This window comes from Hemiscyllium ocellatum, chromosome 11 (assembly GCF_020745735.1).
Source record: "Hemiscyllium ocellatum isolate sHemOce1 chromosome 11, sHemOce1.pat.X.cur, whole genome shotgun sequence".
NCBI classification, from domain to species: Eukaryota; Metazoa; Chordata; class Chondrichthyes; order Orectolobiformes; family Hemiscylliidae; genus Hemiscyllium; species Hemiscyllium ocellatum.
The window spans coordinates 1,490,457-1,513,297 of NC_083411.1; the positions used below are offsets into that span (position 1 = coordinate 1,490,457).

A 22,841-nucleotide genomic window follows, 5' to 3' on the forward strand; every position below is an offset into this window, starting at 1 on the left:
AGTATCTGAGGAGTCAGGAATAGTACTGAACACTGTACAATTTGAATATCTCTACCTCTGGCCTGAAGATCCAGATCAGATACATGTAGAATCTCTGACAATGTGACTTTGTTTTATGAGCTAGCTTTCTCTCATACTCTGCTTTCTATCATTTAATTTTTTTTGACGATTCATAGAATCTTTCCAATCTTGATTTATCACTAATGTTTGCAGATTTGTAGAGTGTTTGTTTATTGAGACATAAATGATGTACCCATCTTGAAGAATTTTTCTCACTAAGATAAATCTTTGCTTAAAATTTTAAATATCTTCTTAAGCGACTGCCATTACATTTCTATTCATCCAACTTTTAACACCGTTTCCCAATCCACCATATCTGCCTTTGGACATTCACAGTTAGCTTTATTTAATTTCAAATCACTTCCTCCTTTCAAACAGATCCATGAAAGTCTATGCTGTTGTGATCACTGTCACCTAAAAGTTCCTTCAACATGAGTTTTAGAAATTTATTGATGTGACATTGCTGACCACATCAGCATTTAATGAATACTTTGTGTCAGTGTTCAGAAGGGTGCTTGGTGAATCTCGGGAGGGTTTGATGTTATCCTGGGGGGTGTCAGGAGGAGGTATTAGATATTTTGAAAAACATTAAGGTTGACAAGTCTCCCGGACCTGATGGGATCTATCCCAGAATGCTGAGGGAGGAGAGGGAGGAAATTGCTAGGGTTTTGTAGGAATTCTTTGCACTCTCTATTGTCATACGAGAGGTCCCAGAGACTGGAGATTTTTTTTCTATTCATTCATAGGATGAGTGGACCTGTACTAATTGCCCATCCCTAATTGCCCAGAGGGCAGTTTAAGGTCACCACATTGCTGTGGGTCTGGAGTCACGTGTAGGCCAGACCAGGTAAGGATGGCAGTTTCCTTCACTAAAGGACATTAGTGACCCAGATGGGTTTTTCTGACAATCAACAATGAGTTCCTGGTCACCATTAGACTCTTAATTCCAGATATTTATTGAATTCAAACTCCACCATCTGCTGTGGTGGGATTTGAACCCCGGTCTCCAACACAAGGAGTCCTGGATTACTCGTTCAGGGACATTACCAATATTGACTAATCCTGCCTTACTGTACATTCCCAGGATTAAGGATAGCCTGTTCCCTGATTAGCTGTAGAATGGATTAATCTATGAATCTGTGAGGAATACACTCTCTAATTACCTTTTCACGTTATCACAAGGGACTGGCAGATTCTCAGGGAAATGCAGGAATGTCGATTTGAGGTTAAAATCTTATTGAATGGGACAGCCAGCTGGAAGGGCTGAGTGGCCTCCTCTTGTTCAGATGCTCGAACCTGCTGCAATCAGTTTCTCCCATTCTCCATGGAGATTGAAGCCAGCCATAATTAATGGGGTATGTTTCTGACATACCTCATTTATTTTTTCCTCTGTGCTTTGCTGTACCATGTCTTGACTCTTAGAGACCCTATAACCTATTCCCACAGCTGGTCTCTGAGCTGTCCTATATCTTCTCTCTGGAAAAAAGGGTAAAGTGAGGTCTGCAGATGCTGGAGATCAGAGCTGGAAAATGTGTTGCTGGAAAAGCGCAGCAGGTCAGGCAGCATCTATATCTTCTCTCTGCCCAAACTGATTCTACATCAACAAGCTAAAGGTCATCTCTCTGAACTGAAGTGGTGCCATTTGCAATTAGCAGACCATCGTTTTGGTGCACTCTGTAATTTTGATATGTCGAATATTCTTCAACCTTCAGACACCTCAAAAACCTCTCACTGATTGTGAAATTCCTTGCAAATGTGTGAAAGCTACTATAGTACTTGGGTTTTCTTTATTCTGACAGAGGCATAACCCTTTCTAAAGATCAGTAAGATAGGATCCGTATGGAAACAGCAAATCGATCGAAGACCGAAGATTTGAGTCTTATACTGTTAGCAGCCCTTGCTCTTTGTTCATATTATTGTGTCATGTTCCTCTCCTGGTTGTAGCTCATTGTTTAAGGGTTCCCACATCCTGTGGTAATTTCAGATACCTCGTTTCATTTATGCCCTGCACATTTCTGTGGTAAACCCACAGCTGGGTATATTAGGGCAGGACATTTATAGAAAGGAATTGAACAGTTTTACGATGTCAGTGCTGTACATTTACAGTGAAATGCTGTCATCTCGGTCAAAGGAAGTCTCACTTTGGAATATACGCACAGAACTGAACGTTGCTAAATGTTAACTTCCAGGCATCGGTGAAATTCGGGGGGGGGGGGGTACAAGTGAATTTACAACAACATTTACATTAGGAAATTCTCACAAATCACCTCACAAGACAATAACTGACAAAATGTGTCATTGTGTCAAAAAATGCCACATTAGCACAGATGACCAAAGGTTGGTCAATGATGGGATTTAGCAGCTGATGGCTGTGGGGCCAATGGAGCAGTGAGGAATATCACCCACTGCTCAAGAGGAAGAGAGGACCCCTCTGAACTCAGACAACAGTGGAGCGGGGAAGTGAGGGCTCACAGAATAGACCCTGAGATCCTGGAAGGATTTGAACACAGGGATTAAAAATGTTAAAAGTGAAAGAGTGTTAAAATAGGTCAGATCTCAGCTAGACAATTGCCTTGTTGTTTTTTTTCCACAAGTGCTGAAAATGTGTTCCTGGAAAAGCGCAGCAGGTCAGGCAGCATCCAAGGAGCAGGAGATTCGATGTTTCGGGCATAAGCCCTTCTTCAGGATCTCCTGTTCCTTGGATGCTGCCTGACCTGCTGCGCTTTTCCAGCAACACATTTTCAGCTCTGATCTCCAGCATCTGCAGACCTCACTTTCTCCTCGAAGATTTTTTTCCACGAGTGCCATTTAGTTACAAGGCAAAGGGAATACACATTCAATGATAGGACCCGAGGAACTACAGACGGTCAGAGAGACAGCAGTGTGTGTGTCTATAAATCCTTAAAAGCAGTGAGATCTTCTGACAAGGTGCTGAAGGCATATGGGATACTTGTCTTTATTTGTGAAGGCATTGAATATAAGAGCAGGAAGGTTCTAATGGAGTTGTATAAGATGTTAGTTAGGCCATACCTGGAGTATTGTGTATAGTTTTGATCTCTTTATCTGAGGAAGGATGTTTGAGCGATGGAGGGAGCACAGGGAAGGCTTACCAGACAGAACCCTGGGATGGCAGGTCTGCTGGATGAGGAGAGAATGGTTTCAGTTATTGTTATATTTGCTGCAGTTGGAAGAATGAGAGGAATCTCATTTAAAAAATGTATAAAATTGTAATGGGACTAAATAGGGTGAACATAAGGAAGGTGTTCCCAAAGACCAGGGAGTCCTGAACCAGGGACTCACAATCTAAGGATGTGCTGTAGGCCATTGGGACTGGGATGAGGAGAAATGCCTTGACCCAGAGGGTGGGAGCCTGGGGAACTCTCTGCCACAGAAAGGTTTTGAGAACAATCTGTGTTGAAGATGGAGTTAGATCTAGTGTTCAGTGTTAAAGAGATTAAAGGATATGGGAGGAAAGTGGGAATCGAGTTGGACTGTCAGCCATGATCGTATTGAATGGTGGAGCTGGCTCAAAGGGCCGAATGGCCTACTCCTACTTCCTCCAGTTCTGTCTTTCTAAAAATAGTCTGAAATCGTACCTCTCCCATCCTGCCCTACCCATGTAAACGTGGCTCATAGACTTATCAAGGAACTGCAGGTGAACCTGGAAGTCTGTCACGTGATTTACAGTCTCTCTTTATCCCCAATATCCCAAGAAAGGAAAGTCCTGCTCTCTGTCTTTTCTCCCCTCCTCAATTCCCAGGGTTGCTCCATTGGATTGGTGCCCATAGTGGATAACATGCAGCAGTGGGTTTGCAGGATGTCTGACCAGGGGTTTGTCCCACTACCACCTGGCACCCTGTGGGGATCTCCAGGCTGACAATCCATGTCTCTGAGGACATTACCAATGTGTCCTGTTTACAAATCCTGGTGTAGGTCTTGAACCCAGGACATCTGGTTTTTATTCAGTTTCAGTCTGGATCCCACTGCGGGAAAGACCAGTCGGAGCAAACTCACTCGGAGCTTTCCAAAGAGAGTTGGATAAACACCCGAGTGGGAATAGTTTACTGGATTATGGGAATGGGATAGATTGCTCTAAAAGGCTCAGCTACGATTTCAATGATATTATTCTACAACTCTCGGACTGTTTCCCAGTCACTAACCGATTCACTGGACAAATGAGCCGGTGTTCCAGCCTGTTGGTCAGTGCCAGCCTTTGGGGGAAAGATTGTCTGAGTGTCATTCCCCTGCCTTACCATCACAGACCTCATCAGATGGTGATCCGACCCTACTCTCTGGCAGTATGTTCCAGCTCCTAACCCAGTTCTAAATCCGAATTCCAGATCCCATCCATTCCCTGGGAAGTCCTTTCTCTCCAATCTCCTTGTTCTTTTCCGTTGCCAATTCCCTGAAAGCTCTATGCTCTGGCTGTCAATGTTTCCACTCAAAGGAACCCTTTCTCCCGACAGGCTCTGTCCAGAGCCCTCAGGACATTGATCAGTCCTGTCCTTGCCATGCCTGCAGTCTGGTAGAGCGTCATCCCTGGGATCATTGCTGCAGTCTGTGTTTACGAAGCCTCTCTGATGCCCTGACATCTTTCCCGTAGCTTCCCCCCAGCCCCTCAGAGCAGAGTGGAATGCCACAGAGGAGGCTGAGCCAGAGCTTTGTTCTGGTGCACAGTGAGCATCTCCCTCATGGAGATACATGAAACACAGCAGTGCTGGCTGGAGATGCGTGTGGGTGAAGCCAGCCCTGATGACAGTGGAACGTATTGGGTAGTGAATCTGTTTGTAAGGGTAGGTTTGGTTTTGGGAGAAGGTGTACAATGAGATTGGGAACATTGACACCATTAAACTCAGGGGATGTGAACGCAACACACTCTACACTGCAGTGAGAGTCAGCAAAGATGACTTTAGTAGGTGATCATGTGGGTGTTCCAGTTGCATGTTCTCGGTTCCGAAAAGATCTATGAAGCAAACATGAAAATCGAATGAAGAGGTGTTGGGCTGGAGGGTGATGCAGACACGGCTTTAGAATTTGGACCCTGACTATAACTGTTCAGCTGGTTTGACATCACAAACATTGAAAAGTTTAATTCTTGCACAGAAACAGATCATCCTGTAAATGGGAAAAGGATAACTTTATACAGAGATGGCAAGAAAAGGAAAGTTAGAAATAGACAAAGGAAATAATTGCTACAGGAAATACCAGTTGATGAAGAGATTAACTGAGTTTTGGTTTCAAACAACAGAACTGACTTTCTGGATTTAAGTGGCAACTAAGGCAAGAGATCTCGTTTCACATGATCTAGTGAGAGGGGAAACTGAAGGTGAGCTTTGAAGGAAGAGCACAGAGTTTTGCTGTCACCAGCTACTCTAAAACCTGACCACGCCGAAACATATTTTCCAGGCAGGAAGTGTGGGGTTGGAGAACAGTGCGGTGTGCCGTATAACTTGGTGAGGTTCCTGAAAGGGTGTGAGATGACAAGCGATTGAATGCAGCACAGAGGAGCCTGCAGTCTGAGAGAGGGCACTGTCTTCACTGTGTCTGCGGCGATCAGCAACATGAACACAGCATCAAGCAAGTCCCCGGAGGAGCACCGAGAGGGTCAGCAGCAAGCTCCCTTTGTAGGGCGAGCCTTCATTTACCTGCTCGCCATGTTCCTGCTCGTTCATATGCTCTCCAGTGCTTTACTATACGTCTACTTCTCCATCAAACTGCAGAAGGTGAGAGAAAACGAGCCTGAGCTCCCTCCAAAAACTGTTACTCCCCCAGCGACCTCTCAGATCAACCCCCCCGTTGGTCTTTAATCTTCTTTCCTTGGTCTGGGAATGGTCTGCAGCTGGAAATTGTAAGATTTGCTAAATTCAGAATTTAGAAACCCCCAAGTGGCGATCTATTTAAAACTGTTTTGGGAATTTAGCTTAAAAAATCCAGGAAAATGCCAAAGTGTCCATCCAGGATAATAAGACTCAGAAAGGGGACAGTGATCATTTCAAACTTTCCAACATCAGGAAAACTAGTGGGTTTTTGTTTGTTTCACTGGTTGCTGCTGGTTAATTGTCCTGTGGAGATGTCGGTGTTGGACTGGGGTGGACAAAGTTAAAAATCATACAACACCAGGTTATAGTCCAACAGGTTTAATTGGAAGCTCACTAGCTTTCGGAGCGACGCTCCTTCATCAGGTGGTTGTGGAGGACACAATTGTAAGAGACAGGATTAATTAGGCAGAGATGTGCTGGTTTGTCAGACCCACAGCACGCTCATGGCCAGAGGATTCTAGAAATTAGAAACAACAAAAGATGTTGCTGGAAAAGCTCAGCAGGTCCGGTCCTTTGGGGTCACTGGACTGAAACTTTGTCTCTGATTTTTGTCCCCACAGAAGCTGCCTGCCTGGGTTTTCCAGCTCAACTCGAATCTTGTATCTGAGTGTAGCTGCAGCTTAGATGAGACTCTCAGGAAAGTGAGGGATTGGAGACCATGGGTTACACTGAGGGTCTCTCTCTCTCTCTCTCTCTCTCTCGCTCTCTCTCTCTCTGTTTTAAGCACTTCCTGCATGGATGGACTGATTTATATGTTGTTTCTTGCTTTTTTTTCAAAAGGTCCAGGACATAATGAACACGGAACCAGATTCTGTATTCCTGCAGATTCTAAAAAAGTGCGAAAGTAAGGATCAGTTTGAAAAGAACAAACATTTCTGTGATGGAGAAAAATCCCATTTCCAGCACTTACTGAAGGTAAAGAGACCACATCTTACTCAACATCCAGCGACTTTCTAGTGATTGACAATGATGGCTCCATAAGTGTGGTCACGATATCAATCTTTAGATGTGTCTAAACTCGGTGATTCAAACTAGGTCAACTGCACAAAAACAGACCTGCTTGTTTGTGCTTTTGATGGTTGCTGGCGAGATCAGGATCAGCGTTTTAAACATTGGGTAGAGTTCAGGGGTTTAGTTCTTCTCAGTTCACCAGGAAGTTCAGTTGTTCTGTCAGTTCTAGGGATGCAGAATTAACACCAAACAGAAGTCAAACCAGTCAATGTGTGAGTAAGAACAGTAGGGTCAACATCTCAATTTGGTTGGAATGGTGGGTTGTACAGGAGCCGGTTTGGAAGGGGAAAAGAGTGGCCTGTTAGACTGGGAAGCCAGGGCTGCAAGGTCTGGGGGGAATGGAGAGGGGGTGAGCTGCAGGAGACATTAAACTTTGTTATAAAATTGGACACATTTTATGAAACCTTGTTCCTAGGAAGGAATGGTTGAATGAGAGCCTTTTGTGAATTGTCTGGTATTGGAGCTGCTGAGGGAGTGCTACACTGTCACAGGGAGGTGTCGTTCTGTGATGGGGATCAAACCCCTTTGGAAATGGGGGTTGGGGGAGTGGGGGTGGATGATCATTGCTCCTTCAACTAACTTCACCAAAATCTCCAAAGGGCCGGTGTAGGTTCCATCTCTGTGGAGCACAGCTTAACCACCATGCATACTCATTGTGCTTCTATCCAACTGCAAGCTTAGGATGTGTCTGAGGCACAGCAAGGTGCCATACAAATGCAGGGCTTCCTCATGTAGACTGGGATGTGTCTGATTCAACCACAAGCAGCGTCATGAATGCATGTGGATATTGGTCACACAGAGAACATTAGGATAACACAGAATTTACAAAACACTGCTTGCATTATCAAGGCGAGGATTCTAAAGGGATCTTGACTCTAAAGTTGATGTAGTTATTCCCCAGCAACAAAGAAGGATCACACAGATTGAGAGTGCAGAGAGACCTCATCCCTATCTCTGTGGTTTCTCAAATGACAGCTAAATCCTGCAGATGCTGGAAATCTGAAGGGAGCAGAGAGAGAGCTGGAGTGGCTCTGGCAGTGTTGGTGGGTCTGGGAGATGCTGCAGGATTTGCTATCTCCTGCAGCATTCTCTGTCCGTGTCTCTGCTCTCCCTCCTAATCGCAGTGTTTCTTTCCTCTTCCAGTACCTTGTGAACAACACTGAAGAACAGCAGCAACATGAAGTTCCAAGCCCAGAAAAGCAGATAGGTAACTCCCAGCTCAACCCACTCTCTTATTCCTGATAAATCAACATAAGCTTCACGAAGGAGATTACAGAACATAGACAAGGTCAAACCAACAAACTCTCCAGCAATAAGATGGGTCTAAGGTTTCATTTCTGGAAATGTCCAGTAGTCAAAGGATGTTGGGATGGAATTGGCACTAAGGAGCCTGTCTCTGGCCTGGCCTACTGATATAGGGGCTTTGTCAAGGCAATCACATAGGCAATTGTAAACTGATCAAAGCTACAGTTAGCTACAAATGTTATTATCAAAATAGATCTGTGTGTGCATGGGTGTGCAGATGTGTGAATGTGAGAGTGTGTATGAATGTGAGAGTGTGTGTGAATGTGAGTGTGTGCGCGTTTGTGTGGGTGGGTGGGTGTATGTGAGTGTGTGAGTGTGTGTGAGTGTGCATGTGTGTCTGTGTATGTGTGTGCATTGTGTGTGAATGTGTGGGTGTGTGCATGGGTATGTGTGAATGTGTGTGTGTGGGAGTGTGCGGATGTGTGTGTGTATGTGCATGATATGTGGATGTGTGTATGTATGTGTGTGAGTATGCAGATGTGGTGTGAGTGTGTGTGTGTGTATGTGTGAATGTGTGTGTGTGTGTGTGTGTGTGTGTGTGTGTGTGTGTGTGTGTGTGTGTGTGTGTGTGTGTGTGTGTGTGAGAGAGGGTGTGTGGTGTCTCAGAGTAAGTCAGTGTCTGGCTGACTGGGTGGGAGAGTTGTGGCAGATGGGAGCTCCCATCTTCCCTGGGTGGCTCTGGATTTGATCTAACTGACCACCTTATTCAGACAGTTGGCATCGGTGTGAAGTCACATACAAATTAGAACCTGCTAAGTGCAGCAAATATCCTTTAGCTCATTCCAACACGTTGATGAAGGGTTTGTGTGATATGATAACTCTATTTTTTACATGCCTTACTTTAACTGAGTTTAAAATCCCCACCAGCCAATGGGAAGAGTTGGACTGCTTGATGAGAAGAGCCAAGTCACAACTGTCCTTTTAGAAACATCAGTGCTGTTTTCAAAAGCCTGACTAACTGAGTGCAGGAGAGAATTGTTTCCTAACTCAATCACCAGTGAAATGTAAGGCAGAGAGTGGCTGCTTCAGGTGGGGTTTAGAAACTTTCTTTGATCTTGTGGATAAATTAGTTACAGTTAGAAAGTCAAGTCACTGCACATTGCAAACTATTGCCACTTCACCTACTGAGAACTTCAAACTAAAGACACAGGTTCAGAAACCAGAAACCCAGTGTCAGACAGCCGTATGGTTAATGTGTGATCTATGTCAAATAGTCAGGGTGGGGGGAGGGCCTTCAGATTCAGACCAAAGATAAATTCCTTCTCTTCACTGATGGAGTCCACACTGATGGTGTGTTTGATGTTGATGTGTTCACGGGATAACGGCAGCCTTGTCAAGGCAGTACTTAGCGCCTCTTCCCTGGCTCTCTGTAATGCAACAGTAACATCCAAAGGTAAATTAGATAAATGCTGAAGAAAAGGAATTCTTTCTCGGGCTAACAGGGAGGGTAAGGGATTTGGAGTTAATTGTATTTTTATAGAGCCTTTTTCTGTTATACACCATTCTGTTCCATTGGTAAATTGAATGAGACATTGGTCTGATTTTTTCATTTCTTATGCCGATTCCTGGACACTTTCACTCCCCAAAATGTCCTTTGCAGCTCTGCGTCCTTTAGTTACCTGACCCCTGTCCACAGTATCACCTTCCCAAATGCCACAGAGTCACCTGAAGGAAGATAATTGTTGACTCACCAGTCATTTCCCAGCCCTCAGTATGAGGTATTACATAATACTTTCCCGAATTGGCAATATATCACATAACGAGCTGGCAATATCCTGGCAACATATCACATGGAGGGCAGAAACCCATTGTCATGTTGGTAGATGCTAAGATCTGATCTCTTACCTTGCTGAACTTTGACTCGTTGTTGTTTGTACACACAATGTAGGATGATAGGTTGCTTCCAACCTCCTCCCAACTTCCCCTTTCATTGATTTCTTTCAGCCCCTGAAGAGTAACCCAGCCAGATTCTTTCCCCAAACCCAGTTTTCCACATTTACCCCTGACTAAAGCACCTCCCCTGAATACTGTGGCAACATTTCAGTGCAGCAGAATTTTGCTTTCATGGTGACCACTGTAAGTGACATCTTATCCACATTGATGGCTGCAGATTGGGTTCAGTTTGTGAGCACCCACTCAGGTCAGTGAAAGTAAGGGTTCAAGTCCCACTCTCTGATTTAAACAGAAGCTGGCGATTGACACTGCAGTGAGGGGTAATGTACACCTCCTCCCTCTCAGCTAGAAGCTCCTTCACACAAGCAAGCCAGGTGTCCTGCTCTATAGTAATCAGTAATGAACATTTTTAGTGCACTTTATCTGGTCGCTCCCACAGTGCTGTTGGTCGGAGCTTGCTGTGTTTCCTGCATTATAACAATATCTACACTTTTAAAAGTACTTTATGTTTTAAAAAATTCACTCGTGGGACGTGACCATCACAGGCTGAGCCAGCATTTACTGCCCTTCCCTAGTTGCCCCTTGAAAAGGTGGGGGTGAGCTGCCCTCCTGAACTGCTGCAGCCCATGTGCTGTGGGTAGACCCACAATGCCCTTGGGGAGGGAATTCCAGGATTCTGACCCAGTGACAGTGAAGGGATGGTAATATATTTCCAAGTCAGGATGGTGAGTAGTTTGGAAGGGAACTTGCAGGGGGTGGTGCTCCCATGTATTTACTGTCCCTGTTCTTCTAGATGGAAGTGGTCATGGGTTTGGAAGGTACTGACAGAGACTGTGAGATAAGTCTTTGTCAACTCATACCCCACAGCAATCAAAACAGGTTTCTTTTTCTTTATGATGCCCAAGGATAACAATGAGTGATTCAAGTGGCACAGTTTAATTACGGTTACCATCTCATGCTATGCAACCAGTAATCCAAAAACACCAGCCAATAGTTCTCTTGTTATTTGCCTTGTGATATTTGTGAAGTGTGCGTGTGTATGTGTGCGTGTGTGTATGTGTGTGTGTGTATGTGTGCGTGTGTATGTATGTGTGTGTGTGCGTGTGCATGTGTGTGTGTATGTGTGCGTGTGTGTGTGTATGTGTGCGTGTGTGTGTGTGTGTGTGTGTGTGTGTATGTGTGTGTGGTAAGGGGTGACAGGGTGGAGAGGGGAGGTGGAGGGACAGTGTTCCAAAATAGTGGAGGGGAGGAGGTGGGTGGTGGTGGGTGGTGGGGTGTGGGGGGGTGGAGGCTGTTGTATGGGGGTGGGTGGTGGGGTGTGGGGGGGTGGAGGCTGTTGTATGGGGGTGGGGAGTGGGGTGTGGGGGAGGGGTGTGCGGTGGTTGTGGATGTTGACTGTATTTCTTGTATTTCATTCGGTTTAATCTTGATTTCCAGGGAGCCATCCTGGTCCAACTATCAGCAGCAGCATCAGACCTGGACAGACAGCAGCTCATCTCATCGCCACCGCTCCGTCCCACCACAAAGCAGGTACCAGAGCACAGCTTCACTCAAACCTTCCTCTTCCAGCTGTAACCTCACTGTAAAAAATGTCACATTTGCATGAGAAATACTGAGCTAGATATGGATAAACATAGAACACAGAACAGCACAGCACAGTACAGTACAGTACAGGGCATTCAGCCCACAATGTTGTGCTGAGCATTATCTTAATCGGAGATCAACCTAACCTACACACCCCTCCATTTACTGCCGTCCATGTACTTGTTCAGCTGTCGCTTAAATCTCCCTGATGTCTCTGACCACTGCTGGCAGTGCATTCCATGCACCCACCACACTCTGTGTAAAGAACCTACCTCTGATAACTCCCCTGTACCTTCCTCCAATCACCTTAAAATGATGACCTTTTGTGACCACCATTTCCGCCCTGGAGAAAGGTCTCTGGCTATCTTCTCTCTATCTCTCCCTCTCATTACCTTGTACACCTCTATCAGGTCACCTCTCTTCCTCCTCCTCTAGTGTGAAAAGCCCGAGCTCACTCAACCTCTCTTCATAAGATATGCCCTCCAATCCAGACAGCATCCTGGTAAATCTCTTCTGCACCCTCTCTAAAGCATCTACATCCTTCCTATAATGAGGCGACCAGAACTGGACACAATATTGCAAACGTGGTCTGAGCAGCATTTTAGAGAGCTGCAGCAAAACCTCGTGGCTCTTTAACTCTGTCCCCCTGTTAATGAAAGCCAAAACCCCATACACCTTCTTAACAACCCTGTCCACTTGGGTGGCAACTTTGAGGGATCTATGTACATGGACCCTAAGATCTCTCTGTTCTTCCACACTGCCAGGAATCCTGTCTTTAACCCAGTATTCAGCATTCAAACTCGACTTTCCAAAATGCATCATTTCACATTTATCCAGGTTGAACTCCATCTGCCATTTCTCAGCCCAGCTCTGCATCCTGTCAATGTCTTGTCGTAGCCTGTAACAGCCCTCGACACTATCTACAACACCCCCGACCTTTGTGTCATCGGCAAACTTACTAACCCACCCTTCCACTTCTTCATCCAAGTCATTTATAAAAACTACAAACAGCAGAGGGCCAAGAACAGACCCCTGCAGGACACCACTGGTCACTGACCTCCAGGTGGAATACTTCCCATCCACTACCACTCACTGTCGTCTTTCAGCCAGCCAATTCTGTATCCAGACAGCCACATTTCCCTATATCCCATACCTCCTAACTTTCGAAATGATCCTATCATGGAGAATCTAATCAAATGCCTTACTGAAATCCAAATACACCACATCTACTGCTCAACCCTCATCAACTTCTCTCATCACATCCTCAAAGAACTCAATTAGACTTGTGAGCCATGACCTGCCCCTCACAAAGCCATGCTGACTATCTTTAATCAAACAATGTTTTTCCAAATAGTCATAAATCTGATCTCTCTGAATCCTTCCCAGTACCTTGCTTACCACAGATGTAAGCCTGACTGGTCTATAATTCCCAGGGATTTCCCTATTCGCTTTCTTGAACAGAAGAACATCATTCACTTCCCTCCAATCAGTCGGTAATAGTCCCATGGAGAGTGAGGTTGCAAAGATCATCACCAGAGGCGCAGCAATCCCATTCCTCGCTTCCCTTAGTAACCTTGGATATATCTGGTCTGGCCCTGGGGACTTATCTATCTTGATGCTTCCCAGAATTTCCAGCACATCCACTTTCTTAATATCGACTTGTTCAAGCCTATTAACCTGGTCCACAGTATTCGATCAACAAGTTCCCTCCACTCCCCCGATCGGCCCTGTCCTCTCTGATCGTTTTCTTATTCCTCACATACATGCAGAACATCTTCGGGTTTTCCTAATCCTTTGTGCTAAGGCTTTTTCATGCCCCCTCCTAGCTCTCCTCCATCCATTTTTGAGATCTTGCCTAGCTACCCTGTAATCATCTAAAGCTGTACCAGATCTTTCTGCAACCTTAAGTAAGCTTCCTCCTTCCTTTTGACAAGAAGCTCTTCTGCTCCTGTCTTCCAAGGCTGCTTCACCTTACCATTCCCTGCCTGTCTCAGTGGGTCAAAGTTATCCAACACTCACAACAAGTGCTCCTTAAACAGCCTCCACATTTCTGCTGTGCCTTTCCCGTAGAACATTATTCCCAATATATCCACATCTCCTGTCAGAGTATAGTTTCCCCTTCCCAATTAAATACCTTTCCCATACTGTCTATTCCTATCCCCCTCCGTGGCTATGGTAAAGATGAGACAGTTATGGTCACTGTCACGGAAATGCTCTCCCACTGAGAGATCCGACGCCTGGCCTGGCTCGTTGCCTAGCACCAAATTCAATATGGCCTCCCTCCTAGTCGGCGTATCTACATACGGAGTCAGGAATCCTTCCTGGACACACCTGACAAAATCGGCTCCATCGGGAATAAGGAGACTCCAATCCATATTGGGGAAGTTGATGTCACCCATAACAACAACTCTGTTCCATCTGCACCTTGGGGGGGTGAGGGTTGGGGTGTCCTATAGAAAACACCCAATAAAGTGACTGCTCCTTTCCTGTTACTGACTCCCACCCATACTGACTCAGTCGATAAACCCTCCTCAACAACCTTCTTTTCTGCAGCTGTGGTGCACTCTCTAATTAACAATGCTGCTCCCCCCTCCTCTTTTACTCCCCTCCCTGTTCTTTTTAAAAGATCTAAACCCTGTAACATCCAGCAACATCGTAGTTCCAAGTACTGATCTATGCTCTATGTTCATCACTCTTATTCCTGACACTCCCTGCATTAAAGCAGACACACTTTAACCCATCCCTTTGCCCCATCAACTGTGTGTCCTCCTGACAGGCACTCTGCATTCTAGTTCTGTCTGCTGAACAACTACCCTCTCCTCTGACCAGTAGCTCTGGTTCCCATCCCCCTGCCAATCTAGTTTAAACCCTCCAAAGTGCTCTAGAAAATCTCCCTCCCAGGACATTGGTGCCCCTCCAGTTTAAGTGCAACTGGTCCTTCGTGTAGGAGTCCCACCTTCCCCCGAAGGTATTCCAATGATCCACTTATCTGAAGCTCTCCCTCCTGCACTAGCCTTGTAGCCATGTGTTTAGCTGCACTGGTTCCCTGTTCCTCGCCTCACTAGTACGTGGCACTGGTAGTAACCCTGAGGTTAATATTCTCCGCGCCCTGACCTTTTAGCTTCCAACCTAACTCCCTGAAATCACGTTTTGATCCTTATCCCTTTTCCTGGCTCTGCCATTGAAGCCAACGTGGACCACGACTTCCGGCTGCTCACCCTCCCCCTTCAGAATCTTGTAGACTCTATCAGAAACCTCCCTGACCCTGGCACCCTGGAGGCAACATACCATCTGGGAGTCTTGTTTGTGACCACTGAATCTCCTGTCTGTTCCTCTAACCATTGAATCCCCTACCACTATCACTCGCCTATTCTACCCCCTTCCCTTCTGAGGCACAGAGCCAGGCTCAGTGCCAGAGACCTGGCCGCTGGGGTTTTCCCCAGTAGACCATCCCCCCTCAACAGTATCCAACACAGTATACTTATTATTGAGGGGAATGGCCACAGGGGATCCCTGCACTGTCTGCCTGTTCCCTTACCATTCCCTGACTGTAACCCATCTGCCTGTTTCTTGTACCTGAGGTGTGACTACCTCTCTGTAACTCCTCTCAATAACCCCCTCTGCCTCCTGAATGGTCCGAAGTTCACCCAGCCTCAGCTCCAGTTCCCTAACACAATTTCCAAGGAGCTGGAGTTGGGTGCCCTTCCCGCAAATGAAGTCAGTGGGGACACGAGTGGGGACCCTTACCTCCCACATCCTACATGTAACTGCCCTAACATCCATTCCCACTGTTCGGAATTCCCAAAGAGATTATTGAAAAAAAAACGAATGACCTTACCGAATTGGCGCACAGAACCTCTTTTTATTGGTTAGAGGAGAGGGAGGGGTGGGAGACATAACCGAAATAGTGTTTCAGGTAAACCAACCGTCCAAATATCTGTCCTCACTTACTCCTGCTCCTGCTCAGGGTGCACTCCATCTGATCACAAGGTAAGCTTTTAAAGGATTAATGTACCCTCCTGGCAGCATCTTCATGAGGAGGTAATGCAGACTTCAAAAGAGAAAATGCTGGAAAATCTCAGCAGGTCTGGCAGCATCTGTAAAGAGAGAAAAGAGCTGACGTTTCGAGTCTAACTGACCCTTTGTCAAAGCTGCAGACTTGATGGGCTGATTGGCTGTCTTGTGTCATAAATGATGTCAGATTCTAGGAGGAGTCTCGGACCCAAGAAGTGACAGACCAAATTCTGACTGATACCTATTTCTGCGATCTGGGTCCAGTCCCTCCTCTGATCCAGGTACAGAAGCATTCAAAGGTATGACTGTCAGTGACTCCCTCACCATCAACAACAGCATCTTCACCAGACTAGACGTGTAGTGGCTACAAGAGCAGGTCAGAGGCTAGGAATCCTGGAACAGGTAACTCCCCTCCTGACTCCCCAAAGCCTGTCCACCATCTACAAGGAACAAGTCAGGAGTGTGATGGAATACTCCCCACCTGCCTGGATGGGGGCAGCTCCAACAACACTCAGGAAGCTCGACACCATCCAGGACAAAGCAGCCACTTGATTGGCACCACATCCACAAACAACCCCTCCCTCCATCACCGACGCTCAGTAGCAGCAGTGTGTACCATCTACAAGATACACTGCAGAAACTCACCAAAGCAACTTCAATAACACCTTCCAAACCCACGCCCACTCCCATCTAGAAGGACAAGGGCAGTAGATACAAGGGAACACCACCGAGTTCCCCTCCAAACCACTCACCATCCTGATTTGGAAATATATCGCCACCAACTCAGTCAGAATCCTGGAATTCCATCCCTAAGGGCATTGTGGGTGAACCCACAGCACATGGACTGCAGCGGGTCAGGAAGGCAGCTCATCCCCACCTTCTCAAGGGGCAACTAGGGACAGGGTAATAAATACTGCCCTAGCCAGGGACACCCACATCAATTAAAAATATTGAAAGAGCATGACTAAGAGAAGGGGGGGAGGTGTTAGGAAATTACCCAAGATGTGAAATTCCTCCCAGTTCCACCCCCCAGCGTCCCTGCATGGTAAATGCCCTTGCTCACCAGCTCCCAGAACATGGGCAGAGCCCAGTCCATATGGGATAGGTCAGTTAAAACTTAATTTATAAAAAAAATGCAAAATAAAGTAATTGGACACAACTTGTCAGGATTGAAGGAAACACACAGGTTATTGTGCTATTCACCAGGCAGTGGTGAGTGTTATACCTCTGTATTTAGATTACTTACAGTGTGGAAACAGGCCCTTCAGCCCAACAAGTCCACACTGACCCGCCGAAGCGCAACCCACCATTACCCCTACATTTACCCCTTACCTAACACTACGGGCAATTTAGCATGGCCAATTCACCTGACCCGCACATCTTTGGACTGTGGGAGGAAACCGGAGCATCCGGAGGAAACCCACGCAAACACGGGGAGAACATGCAAACTCCACACAGTCAGTCGCCTGAGGCGGGAATTGAACCCGGGTCTCAGGTGCTGTGAGGCAGCAGTACTAACCACTGTGCCACCGTGCCGCCTGTCTGGACGATAAGGTGTGTGAGATTGTTCTCCAGTGATTACACACAATGCACTTTAACCTGGGGGCAGAACCTGAGCACAGTTTACTCTATGAGTGTGACCTTTTACATTTCACAGCCCAGCCCCTTGAGGGTTCTGAGTCAGAACATCAATCGCTAAATGACCAACAGTTTGATTCTCAAGCCTGTGCCTATTTACAGCTCGAAACTGAGCTTCACCGCATAGTTTCCGCCCAGTGCAACTACGCAGCATCAAGTCAGAGAGGTCGACAGCACAGAACCAGGCCCTTCAGCCCATCACATCCATACCAGTCTAAAACAAGCAGTTCACTGTTCTCATCCCATCTTCCAGCACCAGCCCAGAGCCATTAAAATGTGAACCCCTTTACTGCTTGAAGGCTGGAGAGAGAGAGCATTTCCATTGGCTTTCTGGCCCACTCATTACGAGTTGATGAGATCTCGATGGAAGTCAGAAACTGACGTCTGTCTCACTACATTCCTGTAGCTACACTTGATCTGTTTGTCCAATGTCTCCCTCCACTCCCCATTCACCCACCTGGCTCCATCCAAGCCCTCCTCCATGTCCAGATCATTACAAAGCAAAGTACTGATTGAGTTGCCAGTGATAGTGTCAGTTGTTTTCAATGTAAACTACAACACTGAAATATATCAGGGAGATAGCTCAACATAAGCTCAACATAAGAAGAACAGGAATAGCACTGAGGTTCTAATAGGCACACAGCAAAGTCAGCAGCAGCAGGTTCCAGGTGAAGATTGCATTAGATTTAACAAAAAAATAGAGAGGGTACAAGAGAAACTCAGCAGGTCTGGCAGCATCAGTGACTAGAGCAACATAATTAACATTTGGAGTCTAATAGAGTCATAGAGATGTACAGCATGGAAACAGACCCTTCGGTCCAACCTGTCCATGCCGACCAGATATCCCAACCCAATCTAGTCCCACCTGCCAGCACCCGGCCCATATCCCTCCAAACCCTTCCTATTCATATACCCATCCAAATGCCTCTTAAATGTTGCAATTGTACCAGCCTCCACCACATCCTCTGGCAGCTCATTCCACACACGTACCACCCTCTGTGTGAAAAAGTTGTCCCTTAGGTCTCTTTTATATCTTTCCCCTCTCACCCTAAACCTATGCCCTCTAGTTCTGGAGTCCCAAACCCCAGGGAAAAGACTTTGTCTATTTATCCTATCCATGCCCCTCATAATTTTGTAAACCTCTATAAGGTCACCCTCAGCCTGCGACGCTCCAGGGAAAACAGCCCCAGCCTGTACAGCCTCTCCCTGTAGCTCAGATCCTCCAACCCTGGCAACATCCTTGTAAATCTTTTCTGAACCCTTTCAAGTTTCACAATATCTTTCCGATAGGAAGGAGACCAGAATTGCATGCAATATTCCAACAGTGGCCTAACCAATGTCCTGTACAGCTGCAACATGACCTCCCAACTCCTGTACTCAATACTCTGACCAATAAAGGAAAGCATACCAAACGCCTTCTTCACTATCCTATCTACCTGTGACTCCACTTTCAAGGAGCTATGAACCTGCACTCCAAGGTCTCTTTATTCGGCAACACTCCCTCAGACCTTACCATTAAGTGTTTAAGTCCTGCTAAGATTTACTTTCCCAAAATGCAGCACCTCGCATTTATCTGAATTAAACTCCATCTGCCACTTCTCAGCCCATTGGTCCATCTGGTCCAGATCCTGTTGTAATCTGAGGTAACCCTCTTCACTGTCCACTACACCTCCAATTTTGGTGTCATCTGCAAACTTACTAACTGTACCTCTTATGCTCGCATCCAAATCATTTATGTAAATGACAAAAAGTAGAGGACCCAGCACCGATCCTTGTGGCACTCCACTGGTCACAGGCCTCCAGTCTGAAAAACAACCCTCCACCACCACCCTCTGTCTTCTACCTTTGAGCCAGTTCTGTATCCAAATGGCTAGTTCTCCCTGTATTCCATGAGATCTAACCTTGCTAATCAGTCTCCCCTGGGGAACCTTGTCGAACTATGAGTCTTCATTTCAGATTGAAATCGTTAACTCTGCCCACTCTCTCCACTGAGATTGTCCAGTACTTTGTCTTTAATTCAGGTTTCCTGCGTTTGTGTTGTTTGATTTTATTTGAAGTTTGATAGTGAAGCCCCCAAATCCCAATGAGCCAATGACATTGTCAAGGTTCATTCATGAGGACAGCTCTCATCTCTCTCAGGAGGTCAAGAGTCTGTCACCAGCACTTGGCAGCAGTACCTTCACATGGAACATCAGCATGTTTGGGTCAGTTTGTACAGAGTCTCCAAAACGTGTGTGCTTCATTCCAGCCTCCCTTACAATATCGGCAGATTTTGCAGTCTTGCAGTGATATACAGTGATGCGTGAGTCAGCGATAAGGTGCTGCACATTGTTTGAAGCACTGACACCCTTCACATGAACATTAAAAATCCCAACCCGGTCTGTGCAGCAAGTCAGTCTGTCTAGTCTCCTAACAATGATGTTTTCTGTTATAAACACTGCCCGATGGATTAACTGATCATTATATCTGCTGTGGAATCTTGCTGTCTGTTATTTGCTAACGTGATGCTAATTCAAAACTAATTCATTGGCAAAAAAACATTCTGTGATATCCCGAAGATGAGCAGCAACATCAAACCAATTCCATTTTCGAAGAGATAGACTCACAAGGATTCAAATGATGAACTTTAAACTCTATTGTGATGTCTCTTATGTGATTAGACAATATGCTAAAGAACTGAAGGAGAATTAAATAATTCTGTCCTGGTGACTCTAGACTGGTGAAAGCTTGGTTTAATTCACTTCTGGTTCAGTCAACAGTGAACAGCTTGGGAAAGAGACAGTCTGATTAGAGTCTAAACAATTCTAAAATAATGCCAGGCTTTTACAGCGTAGTGTTTGGGTTGTCATTATGGTTTTGATGAAAATGTGTTGCTGGAAAAGCGCAGCAGGTCAGGCAGCATCCAAGGAGCAGGAGAGTCGACTTTTCGGGCATGAGCCCTTCTTCAGAAATCAAAACAGGCTCATGCCCAAAACATCAATTCTCCTGCTCCTTGGATGCTGCCTGACCTGCTGCGCTTTTCCAGCAACACATTTTCAGCTCTGATCTCCAGCATCTGCAATCCTCACTTCCTTCTTATTATTGTTTTCCAACCACTAGCCTACATTTATTCGACCTTGTTGCATGTTTTTGATGTTGAAGTTGTACAACCATTCAAACGAGACTTTTACACTAATAATTTATTTGCTGTTCTTTTAGTGGACACCAACTTTCCCAAAGACAAAGGCAAACCGATAAAGCAGTGGATGGCGAAAGGCTTCCCAGCATTTACCCACAATATAAACTATACTGGTGGGAAGCTTGTTATCACTGAGCCTGGATTTTATTACGTTTACTGTCAGGTTAGTTTTCGACTGTCCAGTAACAAGACCGTCAACGCATCCAACGCCCCGTTTCTTCAATACATCTATTTGCAAAGAACAAAGAACCAAGTCACGCTCCTCATGAAGGCATCGAAAACACCAGTTGATAAAAAGCAAGCTGCTAGTTTCAACTCAGTCAACCAAGGGGGTGTGTTTCAACTGAAATCAGGAGATAAACTGTTTGTGAGTGTGACTGACCCCGAATTGCTCAGTTATGATGCCACTTACTTTGGTATCTTTCAGCTTTAAGTCTTTCTGTTAAAACGTGACATAAAGTCTGCCATCAGGTAGAAAGACTCCGGTGTTTTGCCACTGGCTAATTGTTTCGAACTGCAGAGTATCTCACTGGAATCAACAAGATCTCTCCCTCCTCTAATTAGCAACAAAATACATTCCAGCAACAACAACATTTCAACGTTTCAACATTAGTGGGCGGCACGGTGGCACAGTGGTTAGCACTGCTGCCTCACAGCACCTGAGACCCGGGTTCAATCCCGTCTCCGGCGACTGACTGTGTGGAGTTTGCACGTTCTCCCCGTGTCTGTGTGGTTTTCCTCCGGGTGCTCCGATTTCCTCCCACAATCCAAAGATGTGCAGGTCAGGTGAATTGGCCATGCTAAATTGCCCGTAGTGTTAGGTAAGGGGGTAAATGTAGGGGTATGGGTGGTTTGCGCTTTGGCGGGTTGGTGTGGACTTGTTGGGCTGAAGGGCCTGTTTCCACACTGTAAGTAATCTAATCTAATAATTTCTTAATCACTCCTTTACTGGCACTAACCCAAAGTGCCAACATCCCTTCATATTCCTCATTGGAGCCCTAGAAAAGCACTGCATTCTGAAAACTGTAAGACTGAGAATAACAGAAGGTCAACCTCCCACTCTGCTCCAGTGAATTAGCCCCTTCAGTTACACAGTGCAAGAAACTGACAGTGAAATGACTGTTCCTTGCACCAATTACCAATTGCTAGTTGAGGCCTGGTTTTTATCAGATTGATGCTAACTGCAGCCTGCCTTAGTAAAGCCCTACAGTAACAAGGTGACCATGTGACTACGCACATCTCGGTCTACAATGCCAACTGGAATGAGCTGCTGCAGGCAGTCTCAGAGTGACAGGGAATTCTGCTGGAAATAACCATTACTGACCTCTAAATACCCCAGGTAGTGGGCTGGGGGCCAATGTTAAATGGCGCGAATGAGCAGATTGCTGGGTGGGGACTGTACTTTGTTTAACTTATTAGTTTGTGATTAAACTCATAGTCTTTAGTAAGGCCTGTCTTCTGACTGTAGACGATTGTCAAGTGCATCCTGTCTTGATGCAACAGCGTGGAGCTTGTGAACAGAAAACCACAGCCCCACTGCACTCAGGCAATGTTAGTGACAAGGAAGCTTTATCTGAATGAGCCCTCATTCCCTTGTCTAAGCAGATCTTATATGAAACAAATAGTGAACAGGTTAAAAAGAGAAATGAATATTAGTGAGATCTCACTGAAGGAAAGCTGAGAAGGTCTTCTTGTAGCTGAAATGTTCATTTCAAGTGTGAGACTATCATCATTCTCGAAGAACTGTACCATATTTGCAATTGTTCACAAATGCATTTGATATCTTATTGCTATCGCTTACATAAAGCATCAGATTTGAAAGGGCCAATGAAACGCCTCAGTAACTTTACAGATAAACAGTTTGAAACAAGCTGATTGTATTCCATTGTCCCCTGTGAAGTGGTTTAGTATTCGAAGTGATGTGTCTTTGATAAAGTGGAACTGAACCATAGACACTCAGGAAATGAAGTTTTAAATCTTCTAAATAATGTGTTACCACTTCAGCAGTTCTTGCTAAACAGAATGTTGTTATTGCAGGCTAATTTTCCTCCTAGGTTGCTACTGACTTTATTCTACATCAACAAAATTGATCAAAATTGTGCCATAATAACAAGTTCCGACTGTAGTTTCAGGAGTCTTTTTTTCAGTGACTTATCACAAATCAAACTCTGCAAGTTTTATGTTGGTGTTCTCATGCTCTTATTAAGGAGCACACTCATAGGAAGAAGCATTGGTCGGGTAATGCACTTGGAGTTAGTTGAAGACGGTGCAGGGTTTTGTTTTTTGCACTAATTATTCCCGTTCCCCCCTGTCCCTGTAAGAAGTGTGTCACTGGGAGT

The 22,841-nt window shown here is 45.6% G+C and overlaps 1 protein-coding gene across 1 annotated transcript; it reads left to right on the plus strand.

Moving 5' to 3' along the window:
• The first annotated feature begins 5,533 nt into the window (after positions 1-5,533).
• Positions 5,534-22,562, plus strand: LOC132820080 (CD40 ligand-like). Its single transcript, XM_060832000.1, has 5 exons — positions 5,534-5,783; positions 6,660-6,794; positions 8,034-8,097; positions 11,526-11,618; positions 20,523-22,562. The coding sequence occupies exons 1-5, from the start codon at positions 5,553-5,555 to the stop codon at positions 20,933-20,935; spliced, it is 936 nt and encodes a 311-aa protein (XP_060687983.1). The 5' UTR covers positions 5,534-5,552; the 3' UTR covers positions 20,936-22,562.
• The last annotated feature ends 279 nt before the right edge of the window (positions 22,563-22,841 follow it).